The 23,248-nt window shown below is 42.3% G+C and overlaps 1 protein-coding gene across 2 annotated transcripts; it reads right to left on the bottom strand.

Moving 5' to 3' along the window:
- Window positions 1–6,576: 6,576 nt before the first annotated feature.
- On the bottom strand, window positions 6,577–23,107 carry LOC121291810 (H-2 class II histocompatibility antigen, E-S beta chain-like). 2 transcript variants are annotated; one of them, XM_041213394.1, is made up of 6 exons: window positions 22,952–23,107; window positions 19,702–19,962; window positions 14,945–15,226; window positions 12,104–12,220; window positions 7,652–7,681; window positions 6,577–7,086 (listed from the first exon to the last, which is right to left on the bottom strand). In XM_041213394.1, exons 1-6 carry the CDS (start codon window positions 23,052–23,054, stop codon window positions 7,061–7,063), a joined length of 819 nt encoding a protein of 272 aa, XP_041069328.1. In that variant the 5' UTR covers window positions 23,055–23,107; the 3' UTR covers window positions 6,577–7,060. The 2 variants fall into 2 exon arrangements, with proteins under 2 accessions (XP_041069328.1, XP_041069329.1); XM_041213395.1 differs by lacking the exon at window positions 12,104–12,220.
- Window positions 23,108–23,248: the final 141 nt, after the last annotated feature.

The following is a 23,248-nucleotide window of genomic DNA, read 5'->3' as shown; positions in this document are numbered from 1 at the left end:
TGCATCAATGTTATAAATGACACCCTGTGACTGCGACCAGGGTGCATTATCCCTCCTTAACCCCATGCTCTAGCCTTTGGCACAGTTAACTAAATCATCCTTCTCCAACACCTCTCTGATGGCCAGTTCCGTGGTCTGCCCTCACTTGGCTCCTCTTGCCAATCTGATCACAGCTGGAGCATCTCTAGCAGAGGCCCATTGTTACAGACACACACTTACCAAGAATCCCCAATGGTTCCATCTTTCACTTTCTCCCCATTCTCATCTCTAGTCATGGAGTTAGCTTCAACATAAATGATAACACAAATCTACCTCCGACCTCTCTCGATCTCTCCATTGCCTATTTATCAGACTGCTTGTCCAAAAAGCAGTCTTGTATATCAGCACCAATTTCCTCCTGTTGTTCATTGGAAAGGCCAAAGTTGTTGTCTTGGTTCTCCACACAATCTCTGAACTCGTCACTGATTCATCCCTCCCGCCAGCCATGGGATGAGATTTTAAACTATGGCCCCAGTTAACCTCTCAGGTAGATGCAAAAGATCCTATGGCACTAATTCAAAGAAGAGCACTGGGGTTATCTTTGGTGTCCTTACCAGCAATGGTCCCTCAATCAATACCACTAGCAAACAGACTATCTGGTCATTATCAACTTGCTGTTTGTGGGAGCTGGATGTGCACAAATTGGCTGCCATGTTTCCTATATTACAACACTGACTTCAAAAAAGTTTTTGTGGTTGTAAGAAGCACAATATAAATGCAAGTCTTTCATTCTCTCCATCATAAAGACTGGCTAGCTGCCTCCACCTGCACCCCTACCTCAGCTCATTTGCCACTGAAGACCTGATTCATGCTATTGTTATTTCAAGATTTGACTATTCCATCGCTCTCCTGGCTGGTCTCCCATCCTTCATAAACTTACGGACATATGAATTAGGAGAGGAACCACTCGGCGCTTGAGTCTGCCCCACCATTCAATAAGGTCAAGGCTAATCTGATTGTAACCTGCAGCCTAGCCCTGATAGCCTTTCACCCCTTTGTTTATCAAGAATCTATCTAGCTCTGCCTTGAAAATATTCAAAGACTCTGCTTCCACCGCCTTTTGAGAGTTCCAAAGACTCACTAGGCAGAAAAAAATATTTTCTCATCTTTGTCTTAAGTGGGCAACTCCTTTTTAAATAGTGACCCCTAGTTATAAATTCTCCCAGAAATGGAAACATCCTCTCCATATCCACCTTATCAAGACCCCTCAGGATCTTATATGCTTCAAACAAGTCACTATTACGCTTCTAAACTCCAGTGGATACAAGCCTAGCCTGTCCAACCTTTTCTCATAAGACAACCCGCCCATTCCTGGTATTAATTTTGTAAACCTTCTCTGAGCTGCTTCGAATTTATTTACATCTTTTCTTAAATAAGGAGATCAATATTGTACATAGTACTCCAGATGTGGTCTTGCCAACATCCTATACAACTTAAGCATAATCTCTCTACTTTCATATTCAATTCCCCTCACGCTAAATGATAACATTCTATTAACCTTCCTAATTACTTGCTGTACCTGCATACTAGCCTTTTGAGATTCATGCACTAAGACATGGTCACTTTGCACCTCAGAGCTCTGCAATCTCTCACCATTTAGATAATATGCTTCTTTTATTCTTTCTGCCAAAATGGTCAATTTCACATTTTCCCCACATTATATTCCATTTGTCAGGTCTTTGTCCACCTACTTACTTTGTCACTTTGAAGCCTCCTTATGTCCTCTTCACCATTTACTTTCCTACCTATCTTTGTCCCTTCAGCAAATTTAGTGAACATACCTTTGGTCCCTTTATCGAAATCATTTATATAAATTGTAAGAAGTTGAGGTCCCAGCACTGATCCCTGTGGCACACCACTCGTTAGAGCCCAACCACCAGAAAAAGATCCATTTATGGCTACCCTGTTTCCTGTTAGTTAGCCAACCTATTCATGCCAATATTTTACCCCATACACCATGAGCTTTTATTTTCTGCAAAAACATTTGACATGGCACCTTATCAAATGCTTTCTGTAAACCTAAGTACAGTACATCACCTGGTTCCCCTTTATTCACAGCACATGTGACTCCTTCAAAGAACTCCAATAAATTGGCTAAACTTGATTTCCCTTTCACAAAACCATGTTGACACCACCTGATTGCCCTGAACTTTTCCAAGTGCCCTGCCATAACATCTTTAACTTCTAACATTTACCCTATGGCAGATGTTAAGCTAACTGGCCTGAAGTTTGCTGATTTGTCTCCCCCTGTTTTTGAGTAAAGGAGTTACATTTGCTATTTTCCAATGTAATGGCACCTTCCGAAACCAGGGAATTTTGGAAAATTAAAACTAAGACATCAACTATCTTATTAACTACTTTTTAAGACCCTTGGATGAAGTCCATCAGGACCCAAGGATTTGTCAGCCTGCAGCTCCAACAATTTGCTGAGTGCCACTTCCCTGGTGATTGTAATTTCCCTGAGCTCCTCCCTCCCAATTCTTGATTGTTATTTCTGGGATATTAGTTGTATCGTCTATAGTGAAACCTGATGCAAATTACCAGTTTAATTCATCTGCCATCTCCTTATTTTCCATTATTAATTCCCCAGATGCACTTATAGGACCATGTGCTCTTTTCTTAAAAGATCTATGGAAACTCTTACTATCCATCTTTATATTACAAGCTAGCTTTTGCTCAATTCTAATTTGCCATTCTTTGCTGTGCTTTATATTCTGTCCAATCTCCTGACCTGCCACCCACCTTTGCGTAATTATACATTTTTTCTTTAAGTTTAACTAAAAAAGTTAGAGGGTATTAACCACAGATGATTCCTTCCCTTGGAATTTTTCCTTGTTGGAATGTATCTATTCTATTTTCTAAAATATCCTTTTAAATGTCTGCCGCTGCATTGACCTATCCTTAAACTAATTCACCAGTTCACTTTAGCTGACTCTGCTTTCATTCTCTCATAATTGCCCTTAAAGTTTAGAATACTCATCTTGGACCCACTCCTCTTTCCCTCAATGCAAAATATAATCATTGTGGTCACTGCTGCCCAGGGGTGCCTTCACAATGACGTTATCAATTAATCCTCTGTACAATGCCAGGTCTAGTATAGCCTGTCCAGTCATATATAATTTTATATATAGATTAAAATACTTAAGCGATAGAGTACAAATTGGAGTAAAACCAGTCAAGGCTAGAGGTTACAAAAATGAGTTCTGTATCTAAATGCACATAGCATTCAAAGTAAAACAGATGAACTGATGGTGCAAATAAATACAACTTGATGGCCATTACCCATCAGTTCATCTGTTTTACTTTGAATGCTATGTGTATTTAGATACAGAACTCATTTTTGTAACCTCTAGCCTTGACTGGTTTTACTCCAATTTGTACTCTATCGCTTTCTGTCATGTTTTGCTTATCATTTCTCATATTAATACCTCCCTTGCCTGGTCTCGCTACTCCTTGGTTTACTATATCTCCCCAAAGTTGATCCCTTCCCCCACTAATTAGTTCAACACCTTCGACTTCTAAAGATGTGACTCTCTAAAACACCAGTCCCACCATGGTTCAGGCACACTGTCCCAGCAGTATAGATCCCACTTTCTGCAATGCTGTACATGCCATTACCCACAAACCAGACCCACCTCTCCCACAGTCTGAGCCACAAATTCATTCCTCTAACTGGATTTTCCCCCTTTGCCAATTTACATGTGGCTCAGGTAATAACAGATTTGTGGATAACCTTTGTGGCTCTTTAGTATCTAGCCCCTCATACTCAGATTGGTATCCACATGGACCATGACAACTGGATCTTCCCCCTCCAAGTTCCTCTCCAGCCTTGAACCCTGGGACCAGGTAGGCAACAGCTGTCTGGACTCTATGCTGCAGAGAACAGTGTCAATCCTCCTAACTTTGCTGTCCCCTACTACCACTATGTTCCTTTTTGCTTCTCCCCCCCACCCCCATCCCACCCCCTTCTACTTTAGTTGAAGAATCAATTCCTACAGGGTGGAAATGTTAGCACAAGTGAAGGAGCACCCCCTTCCTACTCACCTAACTCCCTTAAATCATCAAACTCCACCACTCTGTTCAAAGTCAGACTGAAACATTTATATATTCTACTGAAACTAAGCAGTTAGCTGACCCTAGTTACAGAAAATCTGGTTCAAGCTGCTTCCCTTAATTAGCTAACTTCAACTCCTTGTGCAGCAGAGTCCTTAAAACCCTCCTAAGGCTGGAAAATTTAGATAGTAAAACTTCATTCAAATGCCAAATAAACAAAATCAGATTTTTGCAAAGATCTGTAATTGAGGTTTACCAAGCTGATTCCCTGTGATGAAGGGGGTTACCTTGAAAGATTGGGCCTATACACTCCACCTATACTCTCCCTTACTCACCCAAACTGGCAATCAACTTCAACTCAGCTAAAAATTTAGCAGTCTGGAGGAAGCTTCTCCAACAATGACTTCTGTTCCCATCCCTGCAGTTACTTCTGGAGTCAAGGATCTATCCTAGACCTCCTCCCATTTCTCACCTACATGGCAAGCTTACCTGGAGATCTGGTTCTCCAGGAACAGATGCTGAGCATCAAGGCCATTGCCCTGGAGTTGAAATAAAGGAAAATCGGACTATGCCATTTAACAACCTCGAGACTGCTTTGCTTTCCAGATCATGGCTGAATCAACTGTGGCTCTAACCCCACTTTCTCACCTTTTCCCATAACACTGTACTCACTTGTAATCAAAAATCTGCCTAACTCACCCTTGAATATATTCAAGGGCCTGCTAGCCTCCATGGCTTACTGCAGAAGAGAATTCTAAAGTTTAAACCCTCTGCAAGAAATTCCTCTTCAGTTACATCTTAAAAGGGAGACCCCTTCATTTTGAAACTATGACTCCCATTTCTAGATTCAGCCATGGAGAAGCATCCTCTCAGCATTTGAGAAACAAATGATCTTGGGGGCAGGGGAAGTACGTTTCAATCAGATCACCTCATTCTAAATTCTGAGTATTGGCTCAATCTTTCAAGGTAACTCCCTTCACAGGGAATCAGCCTAGTAAACCTCAATTGCTTCCAAGGCAAGTATATCCCTTCTGTATAATTGTAACAAGGTTTCTCTCATACTCCATCCCCCTTGCAATAGCAAAGATTCATTGTCTTCCTAATTCCTTGGTTGTATTTGTACATGAATCAAAGTTAGCAAAGACACCCAGATCCTCTATGACAGCATTCTGCAGTCCCTCCATTTAAATATTCTTCCTATCAAAATGGACAATCTCAATGCATTCCATGTCAAATCCTTTGCCCACTTAACCTATCCATATCCCTTTTGAGACTCCACTTGGGAGTTATCAATTTTGCAATGATACCATTGGTCCCTTCATCTGAGATACTGATATAACTAAATAGTGGATGCCCTGGCACCAATCCCTGTGGTACTCCACTAGTTAGTTTGCAACCTGAAATGGCCCATTTATTGTTTCCTTTCATCCAACCCTTTAACCAACACCATGATCTCACCTTGTGCAGCAGCACTTTAAATGCCTTTGGAAATCCAAATACACTAGATCCGATTTCCTTTTATCTATCCCATTTGTAACATCCTCAAAAGGATGTACCTGACTAAAGTTCACTACATGTGTTCAATCTTGCATCTCGATCATTGGTCAGTGATCAGTGCTTGGGGCTTAATCCTTTGATCTGTGGTAAAAGTTGCCTTGAGTTATAAGAGAGTAGAGTTCAGCACAACTCTGGTCAAGCATCTGTCACATTTGCAGAAATAGGCTTGACATGTTATTGAAGGACAGCTCAGTGACTGACCCCAGGAAACTCAGTCAGGCCTGTTCAGTAAAGCAATCCTGTCAGATTGAGTGCTCTTCCAATACAAGTTTTTTTTTGGAGATTTGGTTTTAAGTGGAAAGTCAGGCACTTAATCCATATACTCAATATCTGTAGAGACTATCCAGGGGTACTGAGTGAGACAAATGCCCAGTTATTAAGCACTTCCCTGGATATTGGATATAGTTATCCTTTGGCTGTCCAGTCTAGTGATCTATCTAAACCTATGGTGGAGACAGGGAATTTATCTCCATCTCAGTCCAATAGGCACTGATTTTGAGTGTGAATGAAAATCAATGTCTCCTGTTGGGAAGGGCACTGATGTTCCAGTCTGGCTCCCAATGGTTGCTTTGGTAAACAGCCATTTTACACTGAATCCAATGCTGGCCCTAATTGAGTAAACTGCTTTGTGGTGAATGGTGTTGAACTTGGTTTTGTGGCTATTTTTGATTGGGTATTCTGGAATACCCACCTGTCCTGGGGCAGCTCATTTTGTACCATGGGATATTAGTGTAGAGGGTGCACACCATGAACTAGGCTTGGATACCTAAACTCAAATGTGCATCAGCCCCATACTGTCTGCCAAAAGAGTTCCAGAAACTTTAGGACTCCACAATCAACACCAGTGATAAAGTTGATTAGGAATGAAAAGCCCATCAAACTGCTGAATGAGGCAAGTGACTATAAAAGGACCAAACAGCAGCAAGCCCAAGTACAAATAGTTTTTAATCAAAATGGTTTCACTATGACAAAGATTAAAAAGTCATTAACTCACAATCTGCATAAAAACATTTACATATATAAAATCTAGCAAATTTGACAAGTAAATGCAGATTAAGACATTTACAACAAGGCCAAGGCTGAATGAACAGGCAAGGGAATGTTAAAACAAAGATTCAGACCTACATCCAGCACTGATCCCTATCTTTGGAGGGCTGGGGAAGTTACTCACCATGATTCAGTTGACAGTAAGCTGTGCACTGATCATATCCCTGTTTTTAAGCATGTATTTAACATGATAAACAAGTTGCATGTAAAAATGTCATAACAGCACAAAGTTAATCGTAAACTATCAAAAGTCAAGGTCAAGCAGACAGTAAGCTGTGGTCACTTTAAATACTGAGTCAGGAGGAGTTAAAGATGATTTTGAAGCTGTTTCATCCTGTCTGCCACATCCACAGGACTGGGTCAGTTAACTGACAGCTGGACCCATCAGACCTGAAACAAAGGTTACCAGGGTTAGAAAGTACAGGACTCATCTTTGTACACAGCTCATTACCAAACTGCTTATGGTCAGCCTGCAATTAGCCTCAATGAGCAGATAGCAATAGCCAGTTGTACAATAAACAGACAGAAGAGCTTGACTATATACTGATAGTATATAGGTAGAAGCATCTGGAATTATGTTGCACATAAATCATTGAAATGGTCAAGGTTAGAAACATGGTTGGGGTGTGGAAAAGTATTTATAGCTCCCATCATAGATTACCTGCCTTATTTCTACATTACTGCTGAGATGGGACTGATGGAAACAGGGTTTCTGCACAGGCTTTTGCCTACAGTGAAGGATGAAAGTTACATCAACAAGCAGTGAAGGTCCATGTTTGGAGAGAATCTCAATCCAGTTCCCAACCAGTGCAGGAGCTTAACTTTGTCTAAACTGCTGTATCTGCCCTGGGTTTTTCTAGCTGCGAATGCCATAAAAAAGTTATAATTGTCAGAACTGACAAGAGTATCCTCCCACAGCAACAGATCCAAAATAATTCTCTGCAGGGATACTTACGTGGGCCAGGATTGCTGGAATCCAGGATGGCTGAAAGAGAAAGTAAATATGGTTAGTTTGTCTGAGTCAGAAAGTTGGATTCAAGTCTTGCTCCAAGATTGATCACAGGCTAGTACTCAATGCAGTATTGAGGACTGCTGCACTCTCATGGTGCTGCCTTTTTAATGGCATGTTAAACCAAGGTACATGCTGCCCTCAGTTGGATGCAAAAGATCCAATGGCATGATTTTGAAGAACAGGAGTTATTCCTGGTGTTCTGGCCAATATTTAACCCTCATTACAGAGATTCTGGTCACGTTTCTTTGGGGGAGTTTGCGGTTTGCAAATTGCTTGTCCTGTTTCCTGCATTACAACAGGTGATTACATTTCAAAAAGGTTTCATTGGCTGTAAAGGGCTTTGGGAGATACTGTGAATGTGAAAGGGTTTTCTAAACCAAAGCCAAGTGCAGATTTAGATCAAACTTGGAGCAAATGTTAACCAGATAATGCATTGAAAACATGAGGAGCCCTGCTCATTGGGGGCATTGATCAGAGGTCAGCTAGATAGAGCTCTCCTGATTTAGATTCTCATGGCTAAAAAAGTTGAGTGCCTGATCTCTACCTAAATGTTGGAGGGTTGCTTGAGAAGCCATGAACAAGATTTCACTTTAAAAAAAAAACTTACTGTAATGAACCAAATACATTATATTGACAATTTAAAGTGAAATTTACTTTTATTTGAAGTGTCATTTGCCTGTTAATGTATTAGGTTTGATTGTTATGGCTATAGAAAGACTTATAGGAAACTACAAGCATTTCCCACTACATGGTTGTGTGAGTAGTTAGGGGAAAAAACTGTTCCCACTAGTGAAAGGATCAAGAACCAGAGGTAACAAATTTAAAGTAATTGCTAAAATTTGTGACAAAAAACTTCAATGCATTAAGTGGTTAGGGTCTGAACTGTACTGCCTGAGGGAGAGAGTTGTAGTGGCAGGTTTAATCAAAACATGAAAGGAGATTACTGTTGTCTGAAAAAGGTGAAGGGAGGAGAATGGTACTAAGTGAATTGCTCAGAGTGCCAATGTACACAATGGGCTGAATGATCTACTTTTGCACTAAATTCTGTTATTCTGCAACCTCAGCTACTCAGACTCACAGCCCTCCATTTCCCAGATGGAGTTGCATTAAACTTACAGGAGGCAAGCCTGATGTCCATGCAGACAGCAGTCTCAGCACAGATTTTCACAGACCCCCACCCCTTCCCAAAAAGGGTAGGCCACTGCTTGGATCCATTTTTGTTCTCCTTTTGCTAGCTGTGTCTTGACTTGTTGTGCCATCAGTTGCCTTAAACACAGTTTTAGCTCCAGTACTATTCTGACCTCCCTGATTTTTGCACATTTTTCTGCAAATAACACTAACTGGAACCTGAATCCCATCAAGTCTGCACTGGCTCATTGAAAGCCCATTCTACCCAGTCCCACTCCCCTGCCTTATCCTCATAACCTGGTACTCAGCAATCCAATTCGTTTTGAATACCATGACCAGATCTGCCTCCACCCCCTGTTCAGGAAATTTGTTTTATTTGAACCACCCTGTAGTGGGAAATTTCTCACCTATTCCCTTTGCCCATTACCTTGAAGCTGTGCCCTTTAGTTCTTGATGTACTTGAGTGAACAGTTTCTCACTATTTACCCTGCCCATACCCATCAAGATTGAGTCACTTGTTTATTTACTTTTGCTTTAGACAACTCCTATCTCCAATACAATCTAGATCAAATGATCACTCAACATCACCAGGCCAATTTCATTTGGATTTTAAAAAAGGGACATTCAAAAACAGGCTTTCAAAATGCCACACTCACTACAAGTGGCAGGGGAAGTATACACAGCTTTCACACTAGTGGTATCCAGCAGAGTCAAACTCACACATTAGCTGTTTGTGGCATTGTTTCTCTTCCTTAATCAAGTCTGGCAAACCCACAATACCATATCCAATTCAGGGCCTAATTTCCCCTGCACTTAACTCGCTGAACTTTGTTCTTCATTCCTTTCACTGAAATGCTCAGAATCTGTAACAATTACTTGTCTGTATTATAATGAACCAGTGTCTGGTTACATTGCAACTTAGTTGAATCTTTAAAATCTATGCATAGAATAGATTGTGCCTGATGCAGGGCCATCTGTGTATTCATTTATAACCTGGGTTATTACATATTCAACTCCTGAACAGCAATTCAGAAATATCCTTATAGTCTGATTATCCACTACTTTTAACGATCAAAGGAATTTTCTGTTCTGTGCTTTTGACATAAGTAAAAATTCCCAGCTAAACTGTTCTAGTTATGGCAGCTCCCCTGCCAACTTTGTACCAAGCTCCAAGCCAGCTACTGCTGCAATGTTCTAGTGAAGCTCAATGCAAACGAGGAACAGCATCTCATCTTCCGACTAGGGACTTTACAGCCTTCAGGACTTAATTTTTGATTTCAACAATTTCAGATCATGAACTCTCTCCTCTATCCCCACCTCCTTTCCAATCCCTCTTTTACCAATAATTTATTTTTTTTTTTTTTACAAATACATAATTTTCTTTTCCCATCTATTTTTAAATTTATTTCGATCTATTGTTTCATCTGCACCTTTTAGCCCATTTTGATCCCTTCCCCCACCCCGCCCCCACTAGGGCTATCTTCCACTAGCTTGTCCTGCTTGCTACCCTTAAATGTCCCCATTAGCACATCCTTTAGATAATATCACTACCATCGACAACCCTTTGTCCTTTTGTCTATGACATATTTGGCAGTCTCTTCTTGGCCTCCACCTATCACTGGCCCCCTATTGAGCTCTACCTGTTCCACCCCCTCTACCAGCTTATATTTCATTTCTATATGTCTTAGTTCTGATGACGGTCAGATGGACTCGAAACATCAACTGTATCCCGCTCCACAGATGCTGTCAGACCTGCTGAGTTTTTCCCCAGGTATTTTTGTTTTTGAACTAGCTGACTTCCAATGCAAGGGTTTTACCTTACTTGTGGTAACAATGTCAACTTGGATTTCCCAAAATCAGCAGCCAGGAAGACTAATATTTGGATTTTCTAAGCAATCAGCCAGGAAATTACAGCCCAGTTGCTCTAACCTCAGCGGTGGGGAAGTTACTAGAAATAATTCTGAGGGACAGAATATATTTGTACTTGGACAAATTAATCAGGGATAGTCAGCATGGATTTGTTAAGGGAAGTCATGTTGCTGATTTGATCAAATTTTGATGCAACCAGGAGTGTTGAGGTTAATGCATCTGATGTGGTCTACATGGACTTTAGCAAGGCCTCATGGCAGACTGGTCAACGAAGTTAGACCCCGTGGGATCCAAGGCAAAGTGGCACACTGGACCCAAAATTGGCTAAGAAGCAGGAAGCAGAGGAATGTTTGTGACTAGAAGTCTGTTTCCAGTGGAGTTCTGCAGGGCTCGGTGCACATAACTGATTGGACTTAATGTGGGGGTATGATCAAGTTTGCAGATGACAAAATTGGTAGGGTGGTAAATAGTGAGGATAGCTGTAAACTGCAGGAGGATATCAATGGACTAGTCAGGTAGGCAGAGCAGCAGCAAATGGAATTCAACCCAGAAATGAAGTAATACATTTGGGAAGGGCTAACAAGGCAAGGGATTACACTACAAATGGTAAGACCATGGAAAGTACTGAAGATCAGAGGGACCCTGGTGTGCATATCCACAGCTCCCTGAAGGTAGCAGGGCAGGTAGATAAGGTGGTTAAAGCATATGGGAAACTTGACTATTAGCTGAGGTGTAGAATACAAGACCAGGGAGGTTATGCTGGAACTGCATACAACACTGGTTAGGCCACAACTGTGTGGGGTTCTGGTCACCACATATGAAGGATGTGATCGCACTGGAGGGTGCAGAGGAGATTTATCAGGATGCTGCCTGGGCTGGAGGGTCTGAGCTATGAGAAAAGATTGGATAGGCTGGTGTTATTTTCCTTGGAGCAGCAAAGGTTGAGGGGTGACCTGAGAGGTGTACAAGATTGAGGGGTATAGATAGAGTGGATAGGAAGGCATCCATCAGTAGAGGGGATCAATAACCAGGGGGAATAGCCTTCTACCTCTTACCTTAAATCTAAGGGGGAGTTGAGAATTTTTCACCCAGAGGGTGGTGGGAGTCTGAACGCCCTGCCTGAAGGGATGGCTGAGTCAAACTCTGGTACCATTGTATTAGATACTCGCTTGGATTGCACAGCCCTGGAGGCTATGGGCCAAGCATTGGAAATTGGGATTAGTGTAGTCAGATCTTTGTTGGCCATTGTGGACACAATGGGCTGAATGGTGGCCTGTGCTGTAAATATCAGTCTGAGTTGGAGTTATTCTGTACAGTGCCACAAAAAAAAGCTTAGACTATCTAGTGCCACATCTGGAGGATAAGTGTTCAGTGCTTCAGGCTGGAACAGAATCTTACCTTTAGCATTCTTCAGTCTCATTATCACTCCAGCCAGCAGAATGATCAACCCAATCCCAAAGCCCAGAGCTCCAACAATGATCTTGAGTTTCTCTGATTCAGGTGTACTCTGTACTTCTATAAGAACAATCTTGGTGTTAGAGCAGAACAGGGTGATCTACTGAAAGAAATTCCAAAGCTGCTGCCACATCTAGGGAGCTGGACTCAAGTTTCTAGTGCTTGGTCAAACCAAACCACATTCAGGAACAGTGAGGGAAGCAGAGGGGCTGCAGGCCTCTTTAAAGTCTCTGGCAGACATAATTCAGAGAAGACAAAATGGAAAATGGGAACAGGAATGTAGGTGTGACTGCATTAGACCCCCAGTTTTCCTACACAGCTTCGTAGGCTATTTGAATTCCAGCAAGGTATGGTCTTTGACTTAAATATAACATATCCTCCAAGTGACAGTTACAGGTCCCTGTGAAAGTTCAGCTTTCAGAGATTGTGGCCATGAGTGAAAGAGCAGGTTTGAGGATAGTCACATGGCCACCAAGATCGCAAACAAATGAGGGGGGGAAGAGAGTTGAGGAAGCTGGTAATCTTTAGATTACTCTGCCAGCTATATGCCAGAATAGACAAGGACAGCTAAACTCAATACATGGCTAAGCTTTCCATTTCATTGGGCATTAACACCAGTTCTGGGGGAAGATGGGAGCTATTCTGCAAGGAATAGGAAAAAGGAATAGTAGGAATTGGGAAAGAAACAAGACATTTAAACCATCAGGGATGTGATGAAAGTATAATTTTTATAGTATTTTTCTGGCTTGTTAATTAGGTTTATGGGCATAAACCTAGGTGGCTCTGGCTCTGATTTAATTAGATGAAGTATACTGCAAGCTTGAAATCAAAAGCAGCTAAGTGTAGAAATGTGCTTGACATGCTAATGAGTAAACATGGATGCTGGCTTAACATGTAAGGTGTGAAGGCATTGTTAGATAAATGAAAGGATGGTTTGGTTCCAAAGGGACCATAAGTCTGTTTACAACTAACCATATAATTTAAAGGCTAAGGTGTTTATTTGCATCTCTCTCTCTCTTCCCCAACACCACCTCCCCAAGGTTACTGACAATATTGGCAACATGAAAGTTATGTTATGAGGAAGACAGTTCCAAATCCATATGGAACAACAGAATTTACATATTAAAGGGAGAACAAAGGGGAATGAGGGCCATGTAAGATCTAACGAGAGAGAGAGAAACAGCCTTCAAGTGCACAAGTCTAAGTAGCTGAAGTTGGGAAAAGCCATTTGAGTTCCACTGTCAGGTGGTTGTGTTAATTTGCTGGTTGTTTTAAATCTAAAATCTATTTTTGGATTGTTGCCTTAAGTGGGGGCATGTAAATGGGAGTCAGGTCAGTTAGGAATTAAGATTTGTTATAGCAGTATGTGCTCAAAATCTATTTGAATTTAAAAATCTAAAAGGTCTAGTAGATTTACTTCTGAATTCAGTGCACACATCTTGTAATAAAGACAAAACTTCAAGGATCCTTAGGACCTTCTAAGCCCATGACCACTACCATCTAGAAGGGGGAAGGATAGACAGATGGAACACCCCCTCCTGGACTTGGAAATATATTGTTGGGTCAAAATCCTGGAACTCCCTAACAGCACTGGGTAGGTACACCCACATCGACAGTAACTGTTTGAAGCAGCACACCACTACCTTCAAGGGCAACAAATGCTGGCCCAGCCAGTGAAGCCCACATCCCATGAGTGAATAAAAAAATTGCAGAACTGTTATAATAGCACAACCAAGTTTCCCTTGTGGATTTGGTCTGCCTGGCATACATCTGCCATAACAGGCAAAATAAAAGCAATCTAAGATAACATGTTGGAAAGGAGCAAGCACAAAATAAAAATCAAGGGACAAGGAGTAGTGCTTAATTGAGCAAAAGTGTATGTATTGCAATGGTCATTGCTTCAAATTCCAACAATCATGGATATAACAGCATGGACAGAAAGGTAAACACTGGGTAATTATTTTAAGGACATGACAATGAATGGAGGAGACAACAATACACATGCAGGAGGGAATGTTTGCTATAAGACTGATATTGACTGTCTGAACCCTGTATATAATTTGGAGTATCATTACATTCATTGTGGAAGAGAAGTGGAAATGCACTAAGGCAGAAAAAAGTAGGACCAACTGACTAAACTAACAAGGAAATTGAATTTCTAATACATGTAGGGAATCTCTATTATTAAATCAAGCAATCTCCGTTATTAAATCATTAGATATTAAAAAGGATATCAGGTAGGTGAGTTGCAGAGTAAGCACTTCTGGTATAATGACCATGGTCAGGTTCATGTCCTGAAGCAAGTTAGTGCAAAAACAGATTAGAAAAATGATTGGATATAGGACTATTGGATCAAGAATATTTTAATGAATGATTACATCACTGAAAACACTACAAAGCAGTTAGAAGTGAACTAAAGTTGAACAGGCTATAGGGGGCTGAAGGTTATGATAAAAAGGTGCACATGTCAGAACCCTTGACAAGGCTCCAGAGAAGATAACTGAAGGTGTATGGAATTAGGAAAGGGTAGTATAGTAATTACAAATGTTAAATAGGGAAAACAGGATAACAATTAAGGACAGTTGCTCTGAAAGTAGGCAGTGGTGTCCTACAGGGTTCTGTACTAGGATTGCTGCAAACAGTGAGTAAAGGCAATGGTTGTTAAACTGGCAAAAGTTCATGGACTTGAAACATTAAATCTCATTTCCCTCCATAGATCCTGGGAGACTGGAGTATTTCCAGAATTTGTTATTTCAAGCTACACTAGGTTATACTGAGTCTTACCCCAGTCTGTGCTGCTGGGCTCACTCAGGCTGATGTGGTTCACATGGCAGGTATATTTATCACCAGACACTGGGTGATATTGGAGGAGATCCAGCACCTGATAGGTCCAGTCACCATCTGATAACAGCACAGTGTTGACAACACCATTGGGAATCTCTGCTCCATTTTTCAGCCATGTGACTTCAATCTCAGGAGGGTAAAATCCAGTGATGTGACATGAGAGCAGGGCCGACTGTCCAGAATGATGTGAGACTTTAGGTTGGACAGTGACTATTGGTTTGACTGGAACAAAGAAAGAAAAGTTAGAAACAGCAGAGTATACTTGCATTAATATTTCCCATCCACATCCAATTCACCTCCAGCCTCTATTGCTGTTTGTGCAGAGTTCTGAAATACCCTCCATTAAATATTTGGCTGCAAGTTCTATCCTTCATTCAGGCAACCAAGATTAGTAGGTCTTGCAAATTGTGGAATGGGATAGAACAGCTCCATAAAGAGGAAAGCATGTTGCCATGGAGAGAGAATACCATTGTTAATCTTACTGAGATGCCAATCAGTAAAGAGAAAATGTAATATCAGGCCTCCAATTTGTCTGGTAGCCACTGGCAACTTTGCCCCTTTGGCCCACTGTTCAGTATCATTCCAAATGGCTCCTGAGCTTGTTTATTAAGAACCCCCAGTATAAACTGAAGATAGGATTAGCTGACACCTGAAGTAGTGACCAAGGGCAATGTTGCTTATGCAACTGCAGTAACTTGCTGCTGAACCAGGGCTGTCATGAAGGGGTGATTGGTCAAAAGGCATGCTGAGCTAATGCTAGTCTCAGGCATGATGAATAAATCAGATTTAGTTAATGCCCAATGGATCATGAACATTTATCTTAGTGATCATAAAATACAACATGGTCCTTTAGCATGCAGCTACCAGGATTCTAAGCATGACTGACTTCAATGAGATTAGTTGAAGGCTTAAATGTAAAGCTAAATCAGTAAGTAGCACTCAATTATGATAATAGAACTGTTTATACTCCCAAAAGGCAAGAGCTATGTTTGAAAACAGCCCAGGTAAGTCCTGTCAACTAGCAGTTGAAGTCCAACCCAGACAATTACCACCCCGTCTGTCTACTCTTGATCAGTAAAGCAATGGAAGGGGTTGCTGATAGCACTATCAAGCAACACTTGCTCAACAACCTGGTCAGATGCTCAGTTTGGATTCTGCTAGGGCCATTCAGCACCTGACCTCACTACAGCCTTGGTTCAAACATGGATCTAAAATAAAATTAGAGACACTTCAGTGTTAGAGGTTTGGAACTTGCTTTCAAAAGTGAAATTTAAATTTAAAAATCTGATCGATATTTGATATGCACTATCAAAGACATTGATTGGGAAACAGCTGGTATGTGGAGTTAGGTCACCAATTAGCCATATCATCATTAAATGGCAGAACAGGTTTTTTTTTTTAAATTAGAGATTTCACTCTGGAGCACCATTGTTTCACTTAGTGAAAAAGACCCTGTCCAGTCTGAGGGTCAGAGAAGAGTCCACAAACCACAGGGGAAAAGATATCAGACAGCTTCACAGGACAAGTGCTGCTCTGAAACAGGAACAGCACCCAGCTTTAACTGAGGTCCAAAGTGTAGAACCAATGATCATGGTGAATTCAGATCAAATCAAGATGAAGAATTATCTTGACTGCCAACAAACCATTGCAGGCAGGCAGTCTTGAATGCCTTACTGAAATCAGAGCAGCACAGACATAATAAAAGCAGGTGGTAGAGGTCAGTGACACCATCCACACCTCCCAGCTCACCCACCTAAGTAGTTCATGTAGCACCAAGAAAGCTGAGAGGCAACCATCAATTCAACAAGAGGCTAATTTAGTTAATTAGCCATTCACTCCAGAAACATCCAGCTGACAATGACTTACTGAAGAAATTAGCTAATCAGAGCAAGATCTTCATGTTATCACTGCAGGGCAGGATAATTAAAATCATAAAACACCCATTATAAATGTGAGCTTGATCTACCTTACCCCACATTTCAGCTTCAGGCCATGGATAGAGGGCAGAGGTGTGATAGCAGCTAAAGATGTTTGTTGAGAAGGGGATAGGTACTATACCAGCTTGGGGTATTATGTTGGGCAGATCACTGGGAACACAAGTCATACTACACATTACATTACTGAATTTGCTGTTGAGGTTCAACCTTATTGAATGAGGATCAGGAAAAGGCTTCAATCTTCTTCAGCCTGACCCAATTTCCTTTCCAACCCCAATACCAGTCTTTCACATTTTCTTCCTGTGACCATTATTCTGCAGTGTACACCACATGGACCAGAGGCAGAACCACATCCTGCTTAGATTGACTACCAGGAGAATATTTACCTGTTATACTGTCATAAAAAGCCAATTACAGTCACAAGTTACTTATGGGAATATTGAAGCTTTTAAGGAATGCTTGTTTTTAAACAAATAAAAGGACACTGAGCAAAAGATGGTTGATAATGTAAAGTGACCACACTGGAAAATTTTTGTGGATTATACTGACAGGCCTGTCCTGAGAGAACATGGAATGTCACACATGAAAAAGGTTTGATGGCCTTCAAGCAGGGACTTGAAAGGGAGATATTAAAGTTCAGTCTTTTCAATTTTTTTCTTCTGTGGTTGAGGAGACAGGACTGATTTGCATGGTTTAGCAGTCACCCAAAAAATTCAATTGCCTGTTGATTTATATCTCAATGTGTTAGAGTTCAGAGATGGATGAATGTAAGATGACCATTTTCCCTCATGAGAATACAGAGTTAAGCAGTGTGGTGTGACAGCAAGAACAAGCTGGTCACCCCCTGCAGTTTGCAGGCAAAAAGTTCCCCCTGTTGCTGGAGGCAAAGCTCAGCAGAGGCCACACTAAAGGAAATAGGACAGCCTTTCAGCAACCCTGCAGAACCCAGTGTCTCCAAATCAACAGGAAAATTACCAAAATCAGCTCTACTGGAATTACAACTTAACATGCACAACATACTGCCATCTACACCCAGGCAAGCCAAAGGCTGATTTGTATTTTTTAAAAAAACATTTGAGCACTTAATTTCTCATTTCTGATTGTGAGAGTTACTTCCCTTGGGTTTTAGTAACCAAAACAGATTCAGGAAAGCCTGGTTAAATTGGCTCCTTATAAAATAAAACACATTTAAACTAGGAAAAGGATCCTTTTAAATTAACCTTGTTGTGACCAAATTGGTAGAATAACATGGACCCAGCTCATTCCTCCTCACCTGGGGAGAAAATTGGGCCCAATTTGAGGAATTAACAATTGGGGATCTCACCCAGGGTCTGGTTCTAACAATAGATGTTATTTGTATCTTTTGTCCCACAGGCCTTGATTTCCTTTCTGCCCCAGTTGAGGTTTACACTCAACATGAACCACAGCTCCTGAGTATCCCTGGTCATCTGGGATCTATCCCTCTGGGGGTTGATGGCATTGGAAATAATTAGACTACAGAAGAATAAATGTATGAGGCAGCTTCCAGGGTACCTATACTGAAGCTGTCCCCACCAGAATTTACAACCTGCACCTTGAAGGAATTCTCACTGGGGTAAGGAGACCAAATGGACATCAGTTCATGAATGAGACCTCACACCTTGCCAGAACTTCAAGGCATTTGTGACTGTTTAGCCTGTCAAGTTTACCATGGATTATGCATGTAGCTTATGGGTATAAGTGGGTTCACTGAGCATTCCTGATGTAGCTGTACCTGCCAGTTTAGAGGCAAGGAATCCCCAAACTCCATCCTATGTGGAGGGAGCTATTGGATATAAAACTGCCATGCATGATAAAGAGATTGAAAGAGAAACAAGGACAATACCCCAATGATGCAATCCCATGATAACCAAAAACACGTCAGTATCACTAATCTAGGATTACCTGGAAAAACTCAGCAGGTCATGAGGACTCGAAACGTCAACTCTTTTCTTCTCCGCCGATGCTGCCAGACCTGCTGAGTTTTTCCAGGTAATTCTGTTTTTGTTTTGGATTTCCAGCATCCGCAGTTTTTTTTGTTTTTATCACTAATCTAGGATATTGTTCACAGGTTTACTGGGTTACCAAGGGGAATTTGTAACACTTAGCAATCACCCTCAAGGTTCAAACCTATAATGAGGCCTGTGCACAGGAGCAGGACAAACCTTCTGCTCATCAGCAGTTGCCTGGCTGGAGCTATCTGGCCAATGCATGTGGGGTGCAACTCAGACTGCTAGTACATGGTTTTTAAACATTTACTAAACACTGCTACCATTAGAACTGCAGGACAGAGGCAGGGTTAGTGAAACGCTTCCTGTAGGCAGCCACCATACAGGCGGATCAGAAAGGAGTGTAGTGCTGTGCCAGAGCACCAGTGTAATATCTGGAGTTTACAGCAAACGAGTTTCCAGTAGAGTTGAGTGTTACCGAGTCCTCAGGTAATCCCTGACCCTGGGTAAGGGCCTCACTGCAGACAGTGTGCCGAGGGTTGTGGACTGGGGCGGGGGGGGGGGGTGGGTGGGGGGCGGTGTTGTAGGCCAGCTCCGGGGCTCAGGGACATCCGTCCACAGCGGGGTGGCCGGTGACTGGGAGGGAGAGGCAGTGGCGGCTGCACTCCAGGGGTGGCGCTGTCTATTTCCACCCCCACCCCCGCCCCCGCCCCCGCCCCCCGGGTCTCACCTCCTCCACCCACCCGCCCCCCGGGTCTCACCTCCTCCACCCACCCGCCCCCCCGGGTCTCACCTCTCCGGGGCAGCACTTCGCGCTCATCAATGTCAATGTTATTCTGACACATGCCGATCGCTGCCTGGTACGTCGCTGCCGCGATCTCTCGATTCCATCTGTCCACATTACTCTTCATCCAATCCTTCACCGCGATGAACTTCTTCTGGGCAAAGTCGAAATACACGATCAGCTCGTGATCATAGACATACTGATCATGATAGGTCCAGGTCCCGGTGCTGTTAAACTCACATCCGACAATCCGGTTATAGGTGTGAGCCCCTGAGAGAGAGAGAGAGAGAGAGTTACTGACCGACACACCCGATTGAACTGCACGCAGCCCAACGGCTAAAGTCACCCGGGAAAGGGGAATCGTTCCGCCTCCTGCCCCATCAGTGGGTGACAATGCGGGGCTGTGGGGGGAGGGAGGCGGCCAGCGCCTCACTGCCCGAGAAATCTCACATTTAGCGGGAATCATCTCCAATAGAACCAGGTCCTCACCCGTCTTCCCGCCACCCAACCCGGCAAGGCAGACACATGGGTAACACCTTTAGTGAAGGTCAGGACAGCGGAGTGGGTAATTACTCCCCTGTCCCAGCCACTTAACACCGTGTGATCCATCCCTACAGATGAGAAAGTGAACGATGAATAATCCATGAGGAACTGAAAAGCAACTGTGGGACACTAAATCAGCTAGGATCCCGTAGGTGGAGTGAGCACAGCATTCACGTGCTAAAGGATGGCGTGGTCAACAGCTGCAGACAGGGTTAGTGGACACAAGGTATCTAACTTATGTTAGACCTGTTTTAGTGCTGTGGCAGCAAGGGCAGATTCAAACTGTGGGAAAGATGAACACTAATTCAGGACTGTAAAGGAACGAGGTTGGTTTAGGAGTTTGTTTCGAGGGGTGAAGAGTGGTTGGATAGAAAGGGAACCTTTACAATGTCATTTAGCATTAGGGAGCCAGGAAGAGATCAGGTGGTCAGCAATTAAGGGGAATGGAGTCAAGGGAGCAGGAGATGGATCTCATGGACAAAGTGAGCTCAATGTAGGAAAGATACAAAAGTAGGATTTTACAAAAATAGGTGGGAAGGCTAGTGGTGAGGGTGACAGTATACATAAGGATATCGACAGGTTAACTGAGTGGGCAAAAAGTGGCAGATGGTGGAAATTGTGAGGCTATGCACTTTGGCAGGAAGAATAGGAGAGTTGAATATTATTTAAAAGGAGAAAGGCTGCAGAAAGCTACAGCAGTGGGATTTAGAGGGTCCTTGTGCATGAATCACAAAAAGCTAGCATACAAGTTAAGTAGGTAATAAAGAAGAGCTGGCCTTTATTTCAAAGGGAATGGGGTATAAAAGTAGGGAAGTCTTGCTAAAACTATACAAGACATTAGTTAGACCACACAATATTATTAACAGTTTCAGTGCTCTTATCTAAGAGAAGGAACACTGGCATTGGAGGCAGTCCAGAGAATGTTCACTAGGTTGATCCCAGGTATGGAGGGATTTTATTATGAGGAGAGGTTGAGTAGGTTGGGCCTGTACTTATCGGAGTTTAGATGAATGAGAGGCAACCTTATTGAAACAAGATTCTTAGGGGGCTTTACAGGGTAGATGCTGAGAAGTCATTTCCCCCTTTTGGGAGTGTCTAGGACCAGAGGGCTAATCTCAGTAAGGGGTCACCCATTTAAAACAGATGGAGGAATTTCATCTGAGGGTAGTCAATCTGGAATTCTTTACCACAGACAACTGTCAAAGCTGGGTCATTAAGTGTATTCAAACCATATTTTTAAATCAGTAAGAGAATCAATGGTTATGGGGACAAGGCAGGAAAGTGGAGCAAGAATTAAAATCAGCCATGATTTCATTGAATGGCATAGCAGGCTCAATGGGCTAAATGGCCTACTTTTGCTCCTACATTTTATGGATCAATTGGAGGGGTGGTGTTCAGGTGCATATAAAGAATAGAATGGGGTTGAGCAGGAGCGAATCAATATTCTCAATCTTACTGAGTGTTTCTTGCCTGGATTTATCCGAAGGAAAGGGGCTAATGGAGACACTTGCTAATGTTATTTTTTGAACAGCTTAGTGCTGAAGCAGGGCTCAATAGCAGTTATATGGTCTAATCAGATTAGACAATGACCAAACCAGTTTTTGTAGGTGTGCTAAAGTATGTGTCCTTGGGCTTGAGGGAGAAGGGAAAGCTGCACTGATACCCACTAATTTGTAGTTAAGATCAGTAATACTCACAGGTAGAATAGCTAGAGGGAAAGGTGTCAGTCCATTTCCACAGATCTGGACTGTTCATTGGGGTACAGTGTTCTTGAGACTGTTACAGCCAATCATCACAGAATGATTAACCAACAGGAGTATAACTGAATACAGGAGCACACACACACACACATCTTACTACTCAATATCCACTTAGTGTAACAATAATTGAAAGTAATATTAAAGCAGTATAAGAGGCTGAGGGCAAAGGTCTGAGTATGGGTGAGGCTTGAGGAACAGCATTACATCTTTCAATTTGACACTTTACAGTTTATTGCCTGACTCAACATTTGAGTTCAAAAATTCAAATCATACCAATAGCTGTCATCCACAGATATAAACAGTGGTTAATGATGCTGCATTCTCATTAACACTTCTTGCATACTTGCCCCATTACCACCCCCTCCTTTTGCTTTGCACAATAATCTTTTGCCACTTAGTCTCTCCTGCCTTCCACTGTATCACAGGTCCTCGGTTTACCTACCGCACCCTCCTTTACACGCTTTTCTCACCTTAAAACTATTTCGCCAGTTTTGAAAAGGGCAATTGATCAATAACTTTCTCTGCATAGATGCTGCCAGACCTGTGGAGTATTTCTAGTATCAGTAGTAATTTAACTACTTGTTTCTTTTAGTATTTGAAGAGAACACAAGTAACAATCAATTCTCATGTCTTAACCTGATAGCGACGAGCATCAACTCTGGACTGCAAGAATAAGTTAACCTGGAGCTTCAGCTCACCTAGAAAGAGTAAAAACCTTCGACCTCTGGATGCGACATTGTGCTTAAAACAAAGTTAAACAGAGGGAGATATTTTTTTCTAAAACGATAATTCAAATATTCCCCAGGTCTCCCCTCACTCCGGGTCTCTAACTCGGCTCGTTACCGGCCCCGCTCCCCCTCACTCCGGGTTTCTAACTCGGCTCCGCTCCCCTTTACTCCGGGTGTCTAACTCGGCCCCGCTCCCCCTCACTCCGGGTCTCTAACTCGGCTCCTTACCGGCTCCGCTCTCCCTCTCTCCATTGAAGATGATCAGGCTCCAGACGATGAGGGAGATCCGGATCCAGAGGGGGCGGGAATCAGCGGCTCCAGATATAGACATTCTCAAATATTCAATTCAATAAAAATAACATCGGAACTGAACCAGAAGCTATTAAACAGAGAGACTGACCAATCAGGACCACGGTAGTAATGACCAATCAAAATGGAGCAGGGAGACTGGCAATCATGCCACTACCGATGCTGACCAATAAAGAGTAATAAAAAGGGTCCAATCAATGCCGAAGACCCGGAGAA

The sequence above is a fragment of the Carcharodon carcharias genome, chromosome 19 (genome assembly GCF_017639515.1).
Source record: "Carcharodon carcharias isolate sCarCar2 chromosome 19, sCarCar2.pri, whole genome shotgun sequence".
In the NCBI taxonomy this organism is placed as follows: domain Eukaryota; kingdom Metazoa; phylum Chordata; class Chondrichthyes; order Lamniformes; family Lamnidae; genus Carcharodon; species Carcharodon carcharias.
Note: the sequence above shows the minus strand (reverse complement) of the source record. Positions and strands in the feature narration are given on the sequence as shown.

Bases quoted from the DNA above. Each gene is read 5' to 3' on its own strand.
- LOC121291810 (XM_041213394.1), bottom strand. From the start codon at position 23,054: ATGTCTATATCTGGAGCCGCTGATTCCCGCCCCCTCTGGATCCGGATC. The intron at 19,963-22,951 runs GTAAGGAGCCGA...TCTCTCTCTCAG, and splicing joins AGAGAGGGAGAGCGGAGCCG to GGGCTCACACCTATAACCGG. The intron at 7,682-12,103 runs GTAAGATTCTGT...TTTCTCTTTCAG, and splicing joins GAGACTGAAGAATGCTAAAG to CCATCCTGGATTCCAGCAAT.